Source organism: Aquarana catesbeiana, linkage group LG11 (genome assembly GCF_042186555.1).
Source record: "Aquarana catesbeiana isolate 2022-GZ linkage group LG11, ASM4218655v1, whole genome shotgun sequence".
Taxonomy (NCBI): domain Eukaryota; kingdom Metazoa; phylum Chordata; class Amphibia; order Anura; family Ranidae; genus Aquarana; species Aquarana catesbeiana.
The window spans coordinates 110801999-110824115 of record NC_133334.1 but is presented as its reverse complement, the minus strand read 5'-3'; the positions used below and the strand labels follow the sequence as shown (position 1 = coordinate 110824115).

The window sequence follows — 22117 nt, the reverse complement described above, 5'->3', positions numbered from 1 at the left end:
GTATGCAGCCTGCAATGTGAGCGTTTCACCACGCCGACATTGCGTTAACGCTCCCCCCCCCCCCCCCCCGTCTCCCCTTCGTCCTTTTTAAAAAAAAAAAAAAAAAGACTGTTTCCCGAGTGAGCCGAGGCTCTAGATCCTCGGATAGCATGGGGGGGGGGGGGGGGGGAGGGGCGGAGGAGAGAGGAGGGCCGGTGGATGGGAAGCCGCTGTAATGGGGGCGGCGGCGTGCGGTGCGGCACACTACCGCTTCCCTGTGCCTTTACCTAAGTCGTGGGGGGAGAATCCTTGTAGGAAAAAACCCCCCTTCCCACATCCTACCTGGAGCATGGCTTGGAGGAGCGTACAGCGTGGACACTGAGACAAGACAGATCTAGCATGAAAAGGTATGTGCTCTTGCCAGCCCCGGTGGTAACTATAGACATAGCATACATTTACTTAAAGGAGAAATCTTATTTATTTATTTATTTCAGGTACTTATATAGCGCCGTCAATTTACGCAGCGCTTTACATATACATTGTACATTCACATCAGTCCCTACCCTCAAGGAGCTTACAATCTAAGGTCCCTAACTCACATTCATACATACTAGGGACAATTTAGACAGGATCTAATTAACCTACCAGCATGTCTTTGGAGTGTGGGAGGAAACCGGAGTAGAACTGGAAAAATTCTTAAGGAGTCTCCCTTACCTTATCCAGCTGCAGGGTTCTGTTGCAACAGACCCAATCTTCACCTCTCACGGTGGGCTCCGTTTAGAGAAAAAACCTTCAGAGACTGGGGCCCCCTATGAATAGGAGGATCCACAGTTCTGGCCCCGTAAAGCACCCCGCCAGGGATATGGCTGAAAAAACCAAATACTGGATCCCGGGGTCCAGCTCTCTAAAAAGAAAAGTGTTATAGGTAAAACCTAATTTCTTCGGATACGAGGCCTGGGTACCATCCAATTCGGCCTGGAAAAGACACTTTGAATGGATCCGGCTGCATGGCTTGTCCCAGTATAGGATATTCCTTTGGAGCTCAGCACAGCACATCTTATTCGTGACCAACACCTAAGACACTGGCGAAAAAACTGAGGTATCCCCAGTAAGGGGAGGGGTTATATAGGGGGTTGAACTTCCTGTCTAGGGTGTGACCAGTGTCCAATCACCTAATGATACCTTATAACCCATCAGTAACTACTGAGGCTCTGTGTCCCGTGATGTACAAGAACCCTGCAGCTGGATAAGGTAAGGGAGACTCCTTAAGGTGCATTGTGTGGAGGAGTGGTACAACATAACCATTGTGTAGCACTGCAAAGCAGACGCAGAGCCTGAGTATGGAATGAGCAAATAAGGCTGTGCCAAAGTACATTAATAATTACAAAACTATATATAGAATGAAGTTTTTTTTAAAAAGAGTAACATACATTGATAATATTATTTACATTAAGATGATCTGTTTTACAGCTTAAGTAATATAAAACACAAACTCTGCTTTTTTTATCAGTTAGCAGAAATCACTTTTGCTTTATAAAGAGCTTTTTCCAGTGAGAACATTTAAAGCAATCAATAAACAAGACGTAGCAGTATTAAATAAAAGTCATTGCAGGGGTGTCCAGTTTCCAAACACATGGAAATACTTTGTTCTATCTGCTGCTGTAAACCAAAAAAGTAAAAGAAAGACAAATTTGTTCGTTTGTATTCATGTGCATTTCCTCTCACTGCACATTTCCAGGGCTTTAAAAAGTAAAAGATAAAAAAAAAAAATTGTTTTTAATATAAAAGTTAAAAAAAAAAAAAAAAAAATTACAGCTATATTTAAGGAGCTTTTTTGTGCTCATCTGATAAACTTCCATCCATGTGCTCCTGAAAGATCTTCTCTGCATGATGGAGATATTCTGCCGTTCTACGTGCAACGGCCTCACGTCGCTCAGGACAACGATCATCTAAAGAAAAAGCAGAAGACACCTATAAGCTCCAGTAAGATATCTATGTCATGATCTCCCAGCCTCAGCCTGGTAAAAGTGTCATGACTTCATTTTGTTTTTTATTACAGGAAATGTTGTGTCAGAAATCTATAAAAGAGGCTACCATGCCCATACTCACAGGCTGAAATGCAGCTTAAAGCGGTATTAAAGCCAAAACATGTAATATACTGCAGCTTAACAATCCTTAGATGTGTTTTTTTTGTAGAAGTCGATTGCCGGCGCTGTATACATCTATGGACACACACAGCCCGGCTCTAAAGCAGGCCTGCACGGGAGACCTCTTAGCACATGGCTTGCTGAGGAGGCACATTCTAGAAGGAGTGGACAGAGCTGCCAGGGGGTACAGCCAAAGCGGAGGAAAGCGACCGCTCTGTACAATACTGTTACACAAAACAGTATAAAGTCTTTTTTGTTTTAGGGCAAAAAGTTTACCTTCATTGGTTTGTCAATGACAAATGTTATGCATTGTAATTAAGATCGCCCTTTTATCTTTAAGGCTGGTAAAAAGTTGGTGGCCAGAAACTGGGGGTTATTTACTAAAGCCAGAGAATGCAAAATCTGGTGCAGCTCTGCATAGAAACCAATCAGCTTCCAGGTTTTATTGTCAAAGCTTATTTGAATAAGCTGAAGTTAGAAGCTGATTGGTTGCTATGCAGAGCTGCACCAGATTTTGAGTGCCCCAGTTTTATTAACCACTTCACATCCCACAAATAGTCATATGACGTCCGCAGGAGGGATCTCCCATCTTGGGCGGGCGTCATATGACGTCCTGGGCTTCCAGGCCATCTGGGGGGCGATGTCCGCCGGCACCGTTAACCAAGCAGGACCGTGGATTTGTGTGTGTAAACACACAGATCCACGTCTTGTCAGGTGAGAGGAGACCGATCATGTGTTTCCAGTACAGATGAACACCGATCGGTCTCCTTCCCTTGTGGGTCCCCGCCCCCAACAGTTAGAATCACTCCCTAGGACACAGAGTTAACCCCTTGATCCCCCCCTTCCCTGCCAGTGACATTTATACAGTAATCAATGCATTTATATAGCACTGATCGCTGTATAAATGACAATGGTCCCAAAATGGTGTCAAAAGTGTCCGATCTGTCCGGCGCAATGTCAGTCACGATAAAAAAAAAAAAAAAAAAAAAAAAAAAACGCAGATCGCCGCCATTACTAGTAAAAATATAGTAATATATATATATATATATATATATATATATATATATATATATATAATAATAATAATAATGCCATAAAACTATCCCCTATTTTGTAGACGCTATAATTTTTGCGCAGACCAATAAATATACACTTATTGCAATATTTTTTACCAAAAATATGTAGAAGAATACATATCGGCCTAAACTGAGGAAAAATTAAAAAAAAAAAAATTGGGATATTTATTATAGCAAAAAGTAAAAAAATATTGTGTTTTTATTCAAACTTGTCGCTTTTCTTTTGTTTATAAAAAATAAAAACCCGCCGAGGTGATCAAATACCACCAAAAGAAAGCTCTATTTGTGTGGAAAAAAATGATAACAATTTCATTTGGGTACAGTGTTGCATGACCGCGCAATTGTCATTTAAATTGCGACAGCTCTGAAAAATGAAAAATTGGCTTGGGCAGGAAGGGGGTGAAAATGCCCTGTATTGAAGTGGTTAAATCACCCCGCATACGCCAACATGGGTCATATGGCTTTAGGATGCCAAAATGGCTGACTGTGGTTGTAAAGGCACAAAGTGATATACAGGAGAGCCTTGCCTCTGAGGCTCGCACTCCTGATTGGCTTTTGGTAGCAGCAGGAGCCATTGGTTTGTGCTGCTGTCAATCACAGCCAATCAGGAGACGGAGGGGGCCGAGCCACAGCTCCATGTCTGAATAGACACACAGAACAGCAGCTCAGCTTAGGTGCCCCATAGCTAGCTGCGGGGGCACTCGACAGAAGGGAGGGGCCAGGAGTGCTGACGTTGGACCCAAGAAGAGGAGGATCCAGGCTGCTCTTTGCAAAACCACCACACAGAGCAGGTAAGTATGACATTTATTTTTTTTTTTTAAATAAAAAATGAGATTTTAATATCACTTTAAAGCTGAACTCCAGAGTTTTTTTCCTTTTGGGATAAAGTTTTTATATAAATGAATACAAGCTGACCATTGCAAGCACCCCTGTCAGTGTTAAATAGTGTCAACCCTCTACTGCTACTTTTACTTGGCAGCTTGGTCTGTTAAAGCAGAACTACACTGTATCTGAACACCACAAACCAAAAGCACCATTTAATTAATTTTTAAACACATTCCAGCCTGGCCTATAGCAGAATGATGGCCGAGCGGTGGCTTTACCAACCTGACTGGACGTCATGGTGAGCAGTGTCCCTCAGACACAGTGCATCACTGAGCAGGGTAAAGATCTGATGACATAGGCTCTTTACCATGTGATCAGCTGTGTCCAATCACAACTGATCACATGTAAACAAATAGCCATTATCGGCATTTCCTTTCCTTAGCGCTCTCAGTGTCTGATGAAAGGCTTTCCAGTTATAAAGGGACATTTACACTGATAATCAGGGCACGAGTGCTGCCTCATCAGTGCACTTATTTTCAAAATTGTATAACAGAAACATAGAAAAAGTTTTTTTTTTCAACATTTGTCTTTTTTTGTTTGTTTAGCAAAAAATAAAAAACCCAGTGGTGATTAACCCACCAAAAGAAAGCTCTATATGTCTATAGAAAAATGATAAAAATTTCACATGGGTACAACGTTGCATGATCGCGCAATTGTCATTTAATGTGTGACAGCACTGAAAGCTGAAAATTGGCCTGGGCAGGAAAAAGCGCCCTGTATTGAAGTGGATAATATTCAAAGCAAATTCCCCCATCCATCCATGTCTCCATGCTTTATTTTACTGAGAAATCACACTCCCTAGCATTTCTGGCTGTGGCCATCTTGAGAAAGGGCAGACAATTCATGTAATTATTTCCTAGAATCCATCGGTCCTTAGCTCAGGCATTCAGACAGGAGGGTGTGCTTAGCTAAGAAAAGCCCTCCTCCCCCCCCCCAAGACTCCTGGGATGTATGACATAATTTACCTAGACATGTGAGCTTTATCTATATCAGTGGTTCTCCACCTTTCTAGTACCGTGACACCTTGATAAAATTTCCAAAGTTGTGGGGACCCCTAACAGTGAAATTATTTTTGTAGCGTGGGTTGTCATCACCCAAGGCAAGGCAAGAAATTTGCGCCCCTAACCCACGGACATTTAGCGCTCTCTGAGTCCCTTCCACTCGTACAGTATTAAAACCCCTTATGGTACATTTTAGGATGTACCATTCTCTTTGTTCTCCTTCCTTTCCCTTTTATCTCTCTCTATCCTTATTTCTTGTTTTTTCCCCATCCCTCTCTCTAGCCGTCTTTTTTGTTCTTTCTCTTATTTTTCTCTCCCTTTTTCTTTGTTCCTCCCCCGTATTCTCTATTTTTACTCCTTGGTGGGGGGTGGGATCATTGGCAGTGCTGGGGGGAGTTCTGATCAGCCAACTTAGATGCTCTTGATCAAGGTCATCTGCTGATCTGAGAAGTGTAGTGGGCAACTCTAATCACAGGTAGTGTTACTCACTGTGTCGCCAGCTCTGTGGTGTCTCGTAACAGTGACACCTATGCCAAAATCGGGAGATAGGGTCTCCTCCAGCCCCTCCCACTTCACATTCCTCACCAGTCAGCTGACCTCTAGTCTCTACCCCCCTGCCATGCCGTGAACTGAATGGGCAGCTGCGAAGAGGCTGAGTGGGTGGCCGCGGGCTCCAGGAACAGCCGCGAAAAGGCTGGGAGAGCGGTGCGGGCTTCAGGAACAGCCCAGGATTCGGTGACCCCTGTCAAAATTGTCATTCGACCCCCCAGGGGGTCCCGACCCCAGGTTGAGAACCACTGATCTAGAAGGTATTTGACATAACATTTTTAGAAGTGCTTTGCTTGCGATATTCTTTTACAGGCAAATGACAAAAGCTGGGCACCAAGTTATCATTGCGGGTAAAATTCCAGAGCTAGTGTCTAGTATATTAGTGTGATCCTACTTACTGGGATTCATTTACTAAATGCAAATAGACTGTTCACGGTGCAAGAGAACTTTCACTTTGCTTAGTGAATGTGATGACAAATTCACTTTGCAAAGCATACCTAGCACTTGCAAAAAGTAAAAAAAAAAACAAAAAAAAACCCCACAGTATTTTGCTTGCACATGATTGGACAGTTAAAGTCAGAAGAGCTTCAGCTCATTCATAAAGCATAGGGAAAAACCCCTAGTTTGTCTATTTGTCTTTAGTAAATCAACCCTCTTTTGCCTAGCAGTCACTTTTCTTTGTTTTAATGCTGAACCCCTCTGTCCTTTCTGAAGACACTGGAGAGCTGCATCCGGGAAAGGACAGAATCAAGTGTTAGTAACACAATAAATTCACATCCCACTGCTAATTCTGCATACAATTCCTGGAGATCTCATTTAAAGATCTTAGTATTTGAAGTCAAGGTTAGGCAGGCCATAGTTCCTGCTGAACCAGTTGAGATTTGAACAGTGTACAGGCAGGCTGAATGTACCAAGTTGATCGATCAATCAACTTGGGTACAACCAGCATGCCGGGTTTTACCTTCGGTTATCCCTAACGGCTGCTATAGCCGCTAGCAATAATCACGGTCTTCTCCCAGATATAGCTTTCCTCGCCCTCTCGCCAGGAAAAGACAATGACCCAGCAGGAGGGATTCTTGCATCAACACTGTCTGCAACCCGTGATTGCAGGAAAGAAATTTGCTCCATGTATGGCCGGCCTTAGTAACATTACAATGTGTTCGTTCTAATTTAACATTTGAAGTTTATGGTCAAATTACAGCATAGCTTACAGAACTGTGATCCACATAGCTTACCTTTCACTCCCTTTAATAAGATATCCACGGCATTTCGGAATAGTTTGAAGGCCTCAGGGTAATCTCCAGATAGCTCTGACTCCATTGCTTTCTGAACTTCTAACGTGGCTTGTGATAGGTAAGTGCCACCATCTTCTACACCAACAGGATGATCCTGCGCTTCACACTTCAGAGACAGCAGATCCAAAGAGGTTTCCGATTCTTCAACTGCACCTTCTAGAATGATGATTAACATACTGGTTTAGCATGGCACATGCAGGTGGGATCTACAGTGCCCAGAATCCCCCTTCAACACAATAAGAAATATTAGGGGGCCACTGCATCATTTTAGCAAAGAGTAAAAAAATTAAGCACTTTTGATTTGTGTGTATATATATTTATTTAAAAAAATATATATATATTTAATTCACTGTATTTAGTGATTTTAGAATTTCTAGAATATTTAACTGCATTCAATGATATCATTATGATGAAAGTGCACATGAACCATGTCTGCAAGACCCAATCACATGCAAGAACAAAAACAAAAAACTTATTTTTGCTTGTACAGGATTGGATGATGGAAACCAGCAAAGCTTTACCCCAATCCATCAAGCTAAGTGAAAATGACCTTGCAGAGTGAACAGCCTATTTGCCTTTTGAAAAATCAGCTACAGTAAAACCTTGGATTGCGAGCATAATTCGTTTCGGAAACATGCTTGTAATCCAAAGCACTTGTATATCAAAGCAAATTTCCCCATAAGAAATAATGGAAACTCAGATGATTCGTTCCACAACCATTTATTCATTGGTCCTTCAGTTTATAGTCCATATACAAAGATTATAGCAATGTGACCAGGTTGTGTAACCATAAAATGTCCATCCACAAATGGCAGCCTCCACAAGGGGATTAGAAGCAAAATCCACCAGGAGCTACAGAGTATAAAAGAGAAGAGAGGCGCCTCTAAGTGTAGCAATATGGTTACATTTAATGAAGGTACAACATTTAGCAACTCACATGGTTGATTAACCACTTCCCGCCTGGCCCATAGCAGATGACGACCGGGCGGTGGTTCAGTTATCCTGACTGGCGTCATACGACGTCCAGCAGGATAACATGCCGCCGCGCGCCCGCGCATCGCGGCGATCGGTGTGTCAGTCTGACACACCGCTACACCGATCTTGGTAAAGAGCCTCCGGTGGAGGCTCTTTACCACGTGATCAACTGTGTCCAATCACAGCTGATCACCATGTCAATAGGAAGACCTATTGAAAAGCCGTTGATCGGCTTTTCCTCACTCACATCTGACAGACGCGAGTAGAGGAGAGCCGATCGACGGCTCTCCTGACGGGGGGGGGGGGGGGGTCTGTGCTGATTGTTTATCAGCGCAGCCCCCCCTCAGATCACTAAACTGGACCACCAGGGATCGCCGCTAGGACCACCAGGGAAGGGGGCAACATGTGGATGGCCAGGTATTTACCCCATGGCCATCCACATGTGCCCAATCAGTGCCCAATCTGTGCAAATCAGTGCCCACAAATGGGCACTGATTGGCACCATTACATAGCACTGATGCCCAGCAATGCCCCCCTTAGGGGCATCAGTGCCATCAATGTCATCAGTGCCACCCATCAGTGCCACCAATAAGTACCCATCAGTGCCACCTACAAATGCCCATCAGTGCCGCCTATGAGTGCCCATCGGTGCCACCTATGAGTGCCCATCGGTGCCGGATACCAGTGTCACCTATCAGTGCCCATCAGTGCCGCCTATCAGTGCTCGTCATCAGTGCCCATCAGTGCCACCTCATCAGTGCCGCCGTATCAGTGCCTGTCAGTGCAGCCATATCAGTGCCCGTCATTGAAGAAGAAAACATACTTATTTCCAAAAAATTTTTTTCAAAATTTTCAGTCTTTTTTTATTTGTTTCGCAAAAAATAAAAACCGCAGAGGTGATCAAATACCACCAAAAGAAAGCTCTATTTGTGGGAATAAAATTATAAAAAAATTGTTTGGGTACAGTGTTGCATGACCGCGCAATTATCATTCAAATTGCGACAGCGCTGAAAGCTGAAAATTGGCCTGGGCGGAAGGTGTCTAAGTGCCTGGTATTGAAGTGGTTAAAAGAGGCACATCTAAATATGCAAGCACCTGGGTTAAAGCTGTCCACATAGACCGTCCTCCGGACATGGAGGATGGTCATGGAGCTCAGCGTGGAAGGGATGACGTTGATTGTGGATTGAGGTCTATGTGGACAGCTTTACCCCAGATGCCTGCATACTTAGAGGTGCCTCTTTTAATCATCAGCCATGTGAGTTGCTAAATGTTTTACCTTCATTAAACATAACCATTATGCTACACTTAGAGGTGCCTCTCTTCTTTTATACTCAGTTGTGACATGACACTACCTGTATATCAAGTCAAAATTTATGAAAAAAATGTGCTTGTCTTGCAAAACTCTCTCAAACCAAGTTACCCTCAAACCAAGGATTTACTTTACTTTGTGTACTTGTTTTTTTTTTTTTTTCTTGCAATGGTTCTCCAAAACTGAAAATAAATATTAAAAAAGGGGTTTTTATTACTAATATACATTCTGCTGTAAAATAGGCTGCTCTTTCGCATCAGAAGGTTCTAAACTGAAGATCAGGTCATGGATATTTTTTTTAAAAAAGTAACTAAAACCAAATTAATATCATTTTCTTAAAAGATACAATTCTTACTAGAGAATATACAGCAAGAGACAAAAAGACCAGATACTGGGAACCATTAAGCTGGCAAGAGATAATCAGCCAGCTGATCATAAAAAAAAACAAAACAAAAAAATAAATAAAAACACAAAAACAGATGCTTTCAGCTTAGGTGGATGGGGGAATCCTCCCTGCTGCGCTATTGAATTCTGACAGTGGGGACTTCTTTTTCAGATTACACTACTCAGCACTGATTGATCGAACACACACTTTCCAACATTTTTCAAGAGGAGTTGATAACTATGTCGACTCTACCTGAACAGGAACAACCATAGATGGAACAAAAAGTCAGTCCATCCATGGCCAGCTTTAGAGTTTAGTTTGTTAATATTCCTTATGTCACTCACCTTCAGAAAAACAAGGATCGAACATTGCCAAGTCATTGGTAGTTAGTGTGCTCGTAGATGGCGGGGGGTCCTGGAAGTTATCAGCTTCTAACTGAAACAAGTCTTCATTTAGACCAAACAGTACATCAAACGGAGTTTGCTCTGTAAAGAGAAAAGTTGATGAATTACCGTACTCAGAACCCGCCACACTCTCCCCATTGTAAGAATCTCAGGGGTGCGCGCGTGTTATATATAAAATCTGCAAAATAATTCTATCAGTAAAAGCGCATGTACATTCATTCTGTGTGAACATAGAAAACAAAAATATTATTAGGTCTTTTCCTTTGCTTGATTTAAACTGGAAACTACCGCATTTGGCCACTAGAAATGCCTGTGATACTTAGTGCCATCTAGTGGCCAACTGCAGTATTTTCCATTTTAATTCAAAGAAAAACATTCCACAGCAAAGGAAAAAGCCTAATAACATACTTTTTTTTTTTTTGTTTTTTTTTTTTAAATACACCCCTTACTAAAAAAATATGCATTGTTATATATACACACACATTTTTTCTTCCTTGCTTACCGTCATTTTCCTTTCCTGGATCCTCCGCCCCCTCCAGGATTTGCACAGAGCAGCCCGGATCCTCCTCTTCTCGGGTCCCTCTTTGGCTCTCTTGGCCCCCGCCTCCTGTTCTGTGCCCCCACAGCAAGAAGCTTGCTATGGGCGCACCTGAGCCGAGTAACAGCTCCCTGTGTCCATTCAGACACGGAGCCCCGACCCGGCCCCGTCCCCTCTCTCTCTCCTGACTTTGACAGCAGTGGGAGCCAATGGCACCACTGCTTTGTCTCAGCCAATCAGGAGGGAGAATCTTGGATGGCTGAGACACTCGTGGACATCGCTGGACAGAGAGGGACCTCAGGTAAGTATTAGGGGGGCTGCTGCACACAGAAGGCTTTTTACCTTAATGCATAAGGATAAAATACCTTCTGTTTTTACAACCCCTTTAATTAGCCTATAAAGTGTGGCTGTCTCTCTCTGACAGTGTTCTAAATGTGCCACCTCATGACAGAACTGGGTGGGGAATATCCGGCTAACATGAGGAGGTTCCTCGAGAGGAAAATTACGGTAAGCAAGAAAAACTATTTTCCCTATTCCTGGACCTCCTTATATCAGCCTTTCAAGGGATGCAACAAGCAATGCCAAAAGAGAACGGAGTGAAATCAACTGCCAAAAAGAAGAAGGAAAACACAGAGAATTGTATGCTGCTTTCTGCCCAGGCCAATTTTCAGCGCTGTCGCACTTTGAACGACAATTGCACGGTCATGCAACACTATACCCAAACGATTTTTATCATTCTGTTCACACAAATCGGAGCTTTCTTTTGGTGGTATTTAATTACCGCTGGGGTTTTTTTTTGCTAAATAAACAAAAAAAGACCAAAAATTTTGAAAAAAAAAAAAACACAAGTTAAACATTTTTACAAATAAACAATTTTTTTTTCATAAATTTAGGCCAAAATGTATACGGCTACATTTCTTGGGTGAAAATAACCCAAATCAGGGTTTATTATTTAGTCTGTATAAAAGCTATAGAGTCCAGAAAACTATGGTATGTATCTGAAAATTGATCAGTCCTGATGTACTGATGGCCCCATCTTATTTCTTAAGGCCCAAAAATGCCAGGACAGTCAAATACCCCCCAAATTACCCCTTTTTGGAATATTGACAGTCCTAGGTTTTTAGTAAGAGGCATGGCAAGTTTTTGAAGTTTTAATTTTTTGTCATAATTTTGGGGAAATTTAAGAAATAAAAAAAAAATAATTTAAATTATTAGATTTGTTTTCTTTTACCAGAGCAATATAATGTTACAATAGAAACATTGCACTACTCTGGGGAAGTGATCAGGATTTTTTTTTTAAATATATAAGCATTTTACTGAATGAAATTGATTCAGTTTGTTTTGTTGCGATTAGCCACAGCTGATCACATGGCAGAGATGGGCTGTGATTGGCCCAGTCTGTACCATGTGATCACTGTGACCAATCACAGCTAGCAACACATTTGTACGCAATGGATGGCTTGAATGGAAGCCACACATTGTTTACAACTATCATGTGACCTGCTGTGATTAGCTACAGTGGTCACATGGTACTGGCAGCAGGCCAGTACAGTGATTTGTCATTGGCTGTGTCCGGTGGACACAGCCGATCACAGATCGCACTGCAGCTTGCCCCAGAGTGAGGCGCGATCCGAGAGGGCTTCATATGATCTCCACCCGGATCGACGAGAGTCCTGCCCAACCATCATTTTTATATAGGCTGGGTGGAAAGTGGTTAATAATTTAATGACTGACCTTTGGGAGAAAATTGGCACTGGCCTTAGCACAATCCTGTCTTGAAGTACCAAACAGTACAGCTCCTTAGATGAGAAGGCACACGACTCAAACTCTCCTCGCAGAAGCAATAGCCATCAGTAAAATAGTTCTTAATGTCAGATGAAACAAAGAGCATGAGTTCAGCTCAAATGGGGGGAGGCAACAAAGCTTTTAAGACCAAGGATAAATCCCATTTTGGGGAAAAAAGATCTCATTGGTGGCCTCATCATAGCTGCTTTAAGGAAATGGACAACTAAAGGATCAAAGGCCCACCTTTTGTTTGACATGGCCGATAGAGCTGAGACTTGGCCTTAAAAGAGTTGTAAGCGAAGCCGCTTTCTAGGCCTGTTTGCAGGAACTCCAAGATATTAGATACTGTAGGCGACATGGGATTCCAGTTGTTTTTAGCTGAAACGCGGAGGAAAGCTTTCCACATCTGATGGTAGGTTGAGTTGGTAGACTTCTTTCAGGACTGCAATAAGGTGCCAACCACACCATCAGACAAATCTAACTGACGTAAAGATCTCCTCTCAATCTCCACACCATTAATTTCATCCTGTTGGGCTTCGGATGAAAAACTCTGTTTTGTATCAGGAGGTCCTGTAACGGAGGCAGTGGAATTGGCTGACCGAGCTACATCCTTCACACCTAGGGAAACCGCGGCCTCCTGGGCCAAAGAGGAAAGATCACTATAGCACAAACCTTCTCGCGTTGAATCTTGAGAAGCACTTTGAGAATTTATGAAGTCGGAGGGAATATGTATACTAGGTCAAAATTCCATGGCTTGGACAAGGCCCAGGGCTTGTGGATCCCAGTATCGGGAGAAGTAGCGAGGAAGCTGGAAATTCACCTCCGAAGCCATCAGATCTATGGCTGGTGTTCCCCATGTTTTCAAGATCTTGCGTAAATACTTGGGGTTGAGAGCCCCCGCGTTGTGGTCCATGAACCTCCAGCTCAGCCGGTCTGCTAAGATGTTCTGAGCCCGGAAGATAGGCAGCTGTTAGAGAGCTGACGTAATGTTCAGCCCATAGGAAAATTTGGCACGCTATTCTGAGGAGTGGCAGACTCCTGGTACCACCCTGATGAGCCACATAGGCCACTGCTGTCCGGTTGTCTGGCAGAACCTTCATTGGTTGACCGCGCAACCGAAACCAGAACGCCAAACAGCTTCTAACTCTGGGCAGAAAAGTCCTTCCACCGGCCTTGAACTCGCTGACCCAGGCAGTGGGCTCCCCAGCCCAGAAGGCTGGCATTTGTAGTTACTACTATCAGGTTCGGAGAGGCAAGTGGAATTTCGCAAGACAGATTGCGAGAGACCGTTCACCAGGTCAATGATTGGGCCGTCGGGGCCAGAATCAAAATCTTCTGGGAAACCAAGTGCCGATCCCGCTGGCGGAGGAAGCTGAACTGAAACCTCTTTGTCCATCTGGCCCACTGAACCACTGGTATCTTAGAGGACAGGAGACCCAAGTACTGCATGCACTCCCTTGCTATTAGGTAAGAGTTGGGAGGTGATGTCCTTGTCCAACTCTGGTTTTCCTGGACAGTCCTCTGAGGAAGGAAAATCACAGCCTACAGCTGAATTGAATTGGACCCCAAGATACTCTAGTACCTGTGTCAGCTGGCGTTGACTTTTCAGGCGATTTCTCATCCATCCAAACAGACTGAGTGTCTTGCAGGTAAAGATCACATGCTTCTAGAGAAGACACCTTATTGGGGCCGAGATAGAAAGAATAGAAGGATGTCGTCGACATAGTGGAATATTTGCACGTTCTTGAGAAGGTCCTGGGAGCTGTGTAGAGCCCAAATGGCAGGCACCGAAAATGGAAATGCAATCCTTCCACCGAAAACCTGAGGAAGCAGTGGTGAGCTGGATCTATAGGTAAATACAAATAGGCTTCCGCCAAGTTGATGGAGGCCATCCAATCTCTTACTTTCACAACCAAAATGATTGTTTCTTTCAATGATTGTTGACGCCCTCTGACAAAAGAGATGACAGAAACGCGTCCGCGTCAGGGCGTTGCTACGCAGCTATGTACAGAGTCGGCTTATCCTCGTCTGTCCTTCCTGGGAACACCACGGGAGCGGTGAGAGGTTAGAGGGGAATGCACAACCAACATAGTATTGATGTTACATGCCCTTATATTATGCAAACATTGTGAGTGTTTTTTTGTGAGATAATTTTTAATTAATAAATAATTGTTGTACTGGATTACGCTATGTGGAACTTTTTTATCTATTGCTTGCAATGAGCAAAATACAGATGAAAAAAGTGTCCAGTGAACAGCGATTATCCCTTTGATTGATAAGCGAGTTAATCAGCAGGGTCTGATAAGTGGATTACCTACAGGGCTGTGGCACAAGTGGTGTGGTGATGGAGACTTGGGATCGCTGCTACTATTTTCTTCCACGATCATCTAGTTTATACTCACCTGCCTTTTCTTAATGGACTTTCACTGAGTAGATCACCATTTGATACTTTAAGTGGACTCTTAAGCAATTTCATTGATATTTTTAAATATTTGCTATTTTTGCACTAGCGCTGCTAATGTTTTAGAAATTTTTCTTTAACATATATTTGATTGTTTCTAGCTATTCCATTTTGAAAGGGGGAACCTCATAAAAGGTATTGAGAGATTTTAGATCCAAAATGGGTCTGAGGCCCCCCCAAGGATTTTGAGATCAGAAAAAAAAAAAAAAAAAAAAAAAAGGGGGAATACAACCCTTTTCCCTGCTCCTGCTCTGGAACTGGCAGAATGACCCAAGTTGCTAACAATTATTCTATGTATTTTCACAAGCACTGAAACTTCAGAGGACACCCAAAATACGGGTTTCTACAAAGAAGGCTTGAGGGGATCTTCTTGCAAACTCCAAAATGATATTCTTTTCAGATGAAGTGCAGGATCCAGGCATCGCTCACTTCATCCGCCCAGGCCTTTCTGAAAATAGCTAGCCTTGCTCCCACTTGATGGCACTGGTCAGAGACATCCTCAAAAGGACGTGTCAGTCGATTTTGCTGCATGGATAGACTTGGCCTTGGACCCTTTGGAAAGGCTAAACCAACATTTTTCTAATGCCTGTAGAAAGGACGCCCTGGCCTGTATGAAATTGACTCTCTGAAGTTATCCTTGGATTTTTTAGATGAGCAAAAGGGCTGATGCTGCCTTGTCCGCTCTTGCGGAATAAGCCCCAATTTGCAGCCAGCGACCAGCTGAATTGCTGCTTCCATGGTCTTACTGAACAGAAGCTCCCTGTCGAAGGGGCGGGAGAAAAAGTGCTTGGAGGTATTGTCCACAGACCAGTGCTGCAACCATAAGGCTCTTCAGGCTGCCACTGAGTGAGCCATGAGTTTTAAGAGGGAGATGAACCTCCACACCTGACTTCTCTGGAAAGCCAGGATTCTATGTCTGCTACCCAGACTCTAAGGGCCACCGCAATACAGGTTAGGGCTATGGCAGGTCAACAGGCTGCTTCCGCCACAGAATAAATCCTCTTCAGATCCGTATCGATTTTCGATAAAATGTCCAGGCTTTAAACCCCTTTAAAGAAGAGTTCCAAAAACGTAGATCAGTCGTTTTCGGACTGGTGAGCATAGCGTATAAAAAAAAAAAAAAAAAAAGAAGAAGAAGCATGCACTAAGTATTCAGACCCTTTGCTGTGACACTCATATATTTAACTCAAGTGCTGTCCATTTTTTCTGATCATCCTTGAGATGGTTCTACACATTCATTTGAGTCCAGCTGTGTTTGATTATACTGATTGGACTTGATTAGGAAAGCCACACACCTGTCTATGTAAGACCTTACAGCTCACAGTGCATGTCAGAGCAAATGAGAATCACGAGGTCAAAGGAACTGCCTGAAGAGCTCAGAGACAGAATTGTGGCAAGGCACAGATCTGGCCAAGGTTACAAAAAATTTCTGCTGCACTTAAGGTTCCTAAGAGCACAGTGGCCTCCATAATCCTTAAATGGAAGACGTTTGGGATGACCAGAACCCTTCCTAGAGCTGGCTGTGTGGCCAAACTGAGCTGTCGGGGGAGAAGAGCCTAGGTGAGAGAGGTAAAGAAGAACCCAAAGATCACTGTGGCTGAGCTTAAGAGATGCAGTCGGGAGATGGGAGAAAGTTGTAGAAAGTCAACCATCACTGCAGCCCTCCACCAGTCGGGTCCTTATGGCAGAGTGGCCCGACGGAAGCCTCTCAATGCAAGACACATGAAAGCCCGCATGGAGTTTGCTAAAAAAAACACCTGAAGGACTCCAAGATGGTGAGAAATAAGATTCTCTGGTCTGATGAGACCAAGATAGAACTGTCTGGCCTTAATTCTAAGTGGTATGTGTGGAGAAAAACAGGCACTGCTCATCACCTGTCCAATACAGTCCCAACAGTGAAGCATGGTGGTGGCAGCATCATGCTGTGGGCGTGTTTTTCAGCTGCAGGGACTGGACGACTGGTTGCAATCGAGGGAAAGATGAATGTGGCCAAGTACAGGGATATCTTGGACAAAAACCTTCTCCAGAGTACTCAGGACCTCAGACTGGGCCGAAGGTTTACCTTCCAACAAGACAATGACCCTAAGCACACAGCTAAAATAATAAAGGAGTGGATTCACAACAACTCTGTGACTGTTCTTGAATGGCCCAGCCAGAGCCCTGACTTAAACCCAATTGAGCATCTCTGGAGAGACCTAAAAATGGCTGTCCACCAACGTTTACCATCCAACCTGACAGAACTGGAGAGGATCTGCAAGGAGGAATGGCAGAGGATCCCCAAATCCAGGTGTGAAAAACTTGTTGCATCTTTCCCAAAAAGACTCATGGCTGTATTAGATCAAAAGGGTGCTTCTACTAAATACTGAGCAAAGGGTCTGAATACTTAGGACCATGTGATATTTCAGTTTTTCTTCTTTAATAAATCTGCAAAAATGTCAACAATTCTGCGTTTTTCTGTCAATATGGGGTGCTGTGTGTACATTAATGAGGCAAAAAACGAACTTAAATGATTTTAGCAAATGGCTGAAATATAACAAAGAGTGAAAAATTTAAGGGGGTCTGAATACTTTCTGTCCCCACTGTATAAGCCCCCTCATCGGTGACCGAGCGCCACTGCGGGGGCTTCGTTCTAAGGCAAGTATTTCATAATGTGCGAGCATGCGATGCTATTGTCTTGCTGGTTTTGTTTTTTTTTACTACCACTTTAAAGAGCAACAAAACAAAATAACAGATAACAGTACACATTCCAGAGTAAGTGCACCACAAATACACAGAAAGAACACATTAGTTCCAAGTACCTTAACACATGCCACATCTCTCACTCAAAAAGGTCATGGTCTCCACAGAATTGTCTGATATCATCTCAGGTATAGTGTTGGGCCCGGTGCCAGCATTAATAACAAACAAAAATACCTCAAAGTAGTAGGCGGTTCAAAATCAAGTTCTACAGGGGAGAGTCGTGGGGTATCAAGCCACTGGGACCACAATTTGTCAAATTTGCTCGAGCATCCTCTGTTCTGAAAAATATACTTCTCTAGTCTCAGCACATCACCCATTTGGGCAATTCACTACCTCAGCGAGGGTGGTTCAGTATCATATGCTATGACATCCAATGCCGAAGTATCAACTTACGGGCCTTAAATAGAGCTCTACCTATGGCCTGTTTAGGTATGTCTTCGATGGTAAGGTCATCTAAAATCCCCAAAATAGAGGGTTTAGGGTCCACCAGAATGGTTACCCGAAATACCCTATTTATAGTGTTAAGCACTTCAGTCCAATAGAGGTGTAACTTTGGACATTTCCATAGAAGGTGGATTAGATCACCATAGTTTACCTTTCAACCATGAATTTCATCCAAAGAGCTCCAGATAGTAGTAAAGAAACCTACTGGTCTCCTTACGATCTAAAAACAGGGAAAACATGTTTTTACCAGATGGATAAAAACACTGGCCCTGCGGAGGAGGCAATCTTCCCAATAGAGCTCCAGATAGCAAAAAACAAAAACAGGGGTTCTAATCTTTCCCCACTCAATCCAAAATAACCTTTTGGCTAAACATTTGACCACCAAAGCCCTCAGCACAGGCAATAACTATTTCTGTTCTAAGCAGCTAAAACACTCATACAAATACCTTTCAAAGCACTGTGCTTTGAATGGTGTACTTTAGCTGCAGATTTTACTCCTATATAACAATATAAAGAAGCCGTAATGGTATAGTTCACCTTTATCAAAAAACTGCCTATGCAGGTAAGTGGAGCCTGCAGATAAAAACAAACTGTACAACTCTGAGTTGAATAATGTATAGGTGTAGGCCATTTACGTACAGTCCTTCCTTAGGCCTGACTAAAAAACTCCCAGAGATGGCATCATCCCAGCTTTGTTGCTAGGATGTTGCTGAGAGACCCCCAGCTGTTACTGTTCACCTCCACCATCACAGCAGAAAGCTCTCAAAGCTACTGTATTGGGGGAGAGAAAGTGCATGAGGGGGTTTGAATCAGAGAAAGAGCTTGCTCCTGTGATGGTGAAGGTGAACAGTAACAGTGGGTAGTCTCTTAGCAACATCCTAGCAACAAGACAGGATGGGATGAGGACATCTCAGAGTTTTTTCAGTCAGGCTTTAGGAGGTACATAAATGGCCTACATCTATAGCAAGGGCATTATTCAACCTTGATCAGAGTTACAGTTTGTTTTCATCTACAAGCACCCCTTACCTGCATAAGCAGTTTTTTTGGTAACAGTGAACTATGCTTTAAAACCCAACTCTGGGCAGGATTACCTTCACAGGTGTTCCGCAGGCAAAATATTCTTGTTCCTTGGGAGGACCTCACTGTCATGCAAGTATAATTCTATATCATGCAAATCAATTAGTTCACATGCAGGAGAAAGTCCACCCCCTGCTTGAATTCCTGTGCGCTCCGGCTGTGAGAACTACAAGTTTCATTAACCCCAGTGCAACAGTTGCATCTATATCCCTTCTCCTCCAGCCCATTCACAAAACAGAGTCTGTAAATAGTCAGGAGGAGATGGGGGGGGGGGGCTCTGATGTGACCATAGCGCTGGGGTCTATGAGACCAGGAGCACCTAAAGGATAAGTTCATCTTTCATAACATAATACATGTTACACCCATATTCAGGGTGTAACATGTTATGAATACACCAGCTCCAGCTGTGAGCTAGCGGGAAATCTTCTCTCTCCCCCCCTTCCCCAGCTAAGGTCCAGCAGCCTTTGCGGCTGTCGGCTTGTAGTTTTCAATGAACTACCATGGCGATGTGAGCCTTGTGGTAGTTCATTGATTCTTCTCGTCAGAATGTATCGGCTTCCTAGTACGAGGAAGCCGACACACTGACAGATCTGCAGGAGACCTGCATGGCATCAGTGATCTGCTGATCACTGGTACAATGCTTTACTGGCTCCCGCAACAAAAAATTATAAATGCACATTTTTTTACCAAAAAAAAGTGCATTTATTATTTTTGTGAAAAGGTGAACTTATTCTTTAAAAGTTGGAGCAGCCAGGAAGTACAGTGGGAGGTGGATGTAAACAAATTGATTTACAAGATTTTGAAGTTAGGCTGTCAGCAACACACTAAAGTGGACTGTACAGACCATTCTAGTAATTCATACAGCTTACTCTGAAAAATGTTATTTTCCAGTCTGAAAGACAAAAGCTTACAGTACCATTACTGCTGATGTCTTCATCGTGCTCAGCGTCCTCTACTGACTCTGCCACATCCAAATTATTCGTCACTTCCTCTGTAATTTCAAGTGAAGAACTTCGTACTGGCTCTGGAACTAAAGGAGGGGGCAAGACCAGCGTCTCTGTTGCATCTGGGCCATCTGATCGCATGGTGACCTCTCCCGGCTGTGGGTAGTACACATAGCTCTATTACTAATATAGAGAACGTAATCCCCCCTTCTCATACTCCTCATTACAGTCTGTCTTACCCTGAAGAACTCCTTTAGCTGGGGGCTGTTATTCAGTGCTGTGATGTTCACAGTGAACCTGAGCATATCTTCTGCAGCTTTTCTGCGTTCCTCTATAACTGGTGCTTCGAAATGCCCTGACAACAAAGGACATATGTGCGTCAAAGTTGTCCAAAAACAAAAAAAAAAAACAAAAAAACAAAAAAAACAAAAAAACAAAAAAAACAAAAAAAAAACACAATCATTTCACAAAAGTTTTTTTTCTATAATCTGTAATTTATTAAACTAAAGCACAGTACACAGTATGCCTTGAAAAATTATTCATACCCCTTGAAATTTTCCACATTTTGTCATGTGACAATCAAAAATATAAATGTATTTTTTGGGGATTTTATGTGACAGACCAACACAAAGCGGCACATAAAATTGTGAATTGGAAGGAAAATGATAAATGGTTTTCAAATTTTTTACAAATAAATATCTGAATAGTGTGGCATGCATTTATATTCAGCCCCCTGAGTCAATATTTTGTAGAACCACCTTTCACTGCAATTACCTTCAAGTGTCTTTAGAGATGTCTCTACCAGCTTTGCACATCTAGAGAGTGAAATTTTTGTCCATTCTTCTTTGCAAAATAGCTTAAGCTCTGTCAGATTGGATGAAGAATGTCTGTGGCAAAACCTGAAATTGCTGTTCATATTCTCAATTGGATTTAGGTCTGGACTTTGCCGGGGGCCTTTCTAAACACATGAATATGCTTTGATCAAAACCATTCCATTGTAGCTCTGGCTGTAAAATGGGACTTCTTATGGCTTTTGTTCAACAATGGCTTTCGTCTTGCCACTCCTCCATAAAGGCCAGATTTGTGGAGTGCATGACTAATAGTTGTCCAGTGGACAGATTTTCCCACCTGAGCTGTAGATCTCTGAGCTATGGATCTCTGCAGCTCCTCCATAGATACTATGGACCTCTTGGCGGCTTCTCTGATTGATGCTCTCCTTGCCCAGCCTGCCAGTTTAGGTGGACGGCCATGTCTTGGTAGGTTTGCAGTTGTGCCATACTCTTCATTTTCGGATGATGGATTGAACAGTGCTCCATGAGATGTTGAAAGCTTGGGATATTTTTTTGTAACCTAACCCTGCTTGTGCCCTGGTGTGTTCCTTGGCTCTCATGATGCTGTTTGTTCATTAAGGTTCTCTAACAAACACCTCTGAGGGCTTCACAGAACAGATATATTTTTACTTAGATTAAATTACACACAGGTGGACTCTATTTACTAATTAGGTGACTTCTGAAGGCAATTGGTTCCCCTAGATTTTAGTTAGGGGTATCAGAGTAAATACAATACAAATGCATGCCACACTTTTCAATTTCAATTATGTGCCACTTTGTGTTGGTCTATCAAATAAAATCCCAATAAAATACATTTACATTTTTGGTTGTAACATGACAAAATGGGGAAAATTTCAAGGGGTATGAATACTTTTTCAAGGTACAGTAACTGTTTTGGAAAACCGTTAAATCAATGGATTTAGCTTGGCTTTAACAGAAAGATCTGAATGTTTGCAAAAGGCAACAGGCACATCTGATACATGAAACCAGGTATTTAATAGTATGACATATCTTACAGGCATCAGAAGAGAAATTTCACTTGTGAGAGAATGAGGTGCAGGGAAACCTAACTTCAGATACTGGCTTAACTACATACATATGTTTACATTTCTAAAGTTGGGTTAGAACGTCTGTCATTTTTTAAATTGCTGTCTGACAGAGTTACTAGAGGAAGTAACAAATTGCAGCTACTTTCCAATGCCCTTTGCAAGTGATCAGCACAGAGAAATTAAAGCTTATCTTCATCCACAAGGGGAAGTTCCGCTTTTCTGCCTTCTCCCCTCTTTGGACACAA

At 42.8% G+C, this 22117-nt stretch overlaps 1 protein-coding gene across 1 annotated transcript in view; it reads right to left on the bottom strand.

Annotated features, from left to right (window-relative positions):
* Positions 1–1375: 1375 nt before the first annotated feature.
* The window catches only part of SNX15 (sorting nexin 15), a 67957-nt gene continuing 47215 nt past the window's right edge, over positions 1376–22117 (bottom strand). The window contains exons 4-8 of the mRNA XM_073604880.1: positions 20233–20348; positions 19966–20149; positions 9946–10086; positions 6873–7088; positions 1376–1928 (exon numbers count right to left, since the gene is read on the bottom strand). Of these exons, the coding sequence (XP_073460981.1) occupies positions 1801–1928; positions 6873–7088; positions 9946–10086; positions 19966–20149; positions 20233–20348 (785 nt within the window). The 3' untranslated portion in view covers positions 1376–1800. The remainder of the gene's footprint in view (positions 1929–6872; positions 7089–9945; positions 10087–19965; positions 20150–20232; positions 20349–22117) is intronic.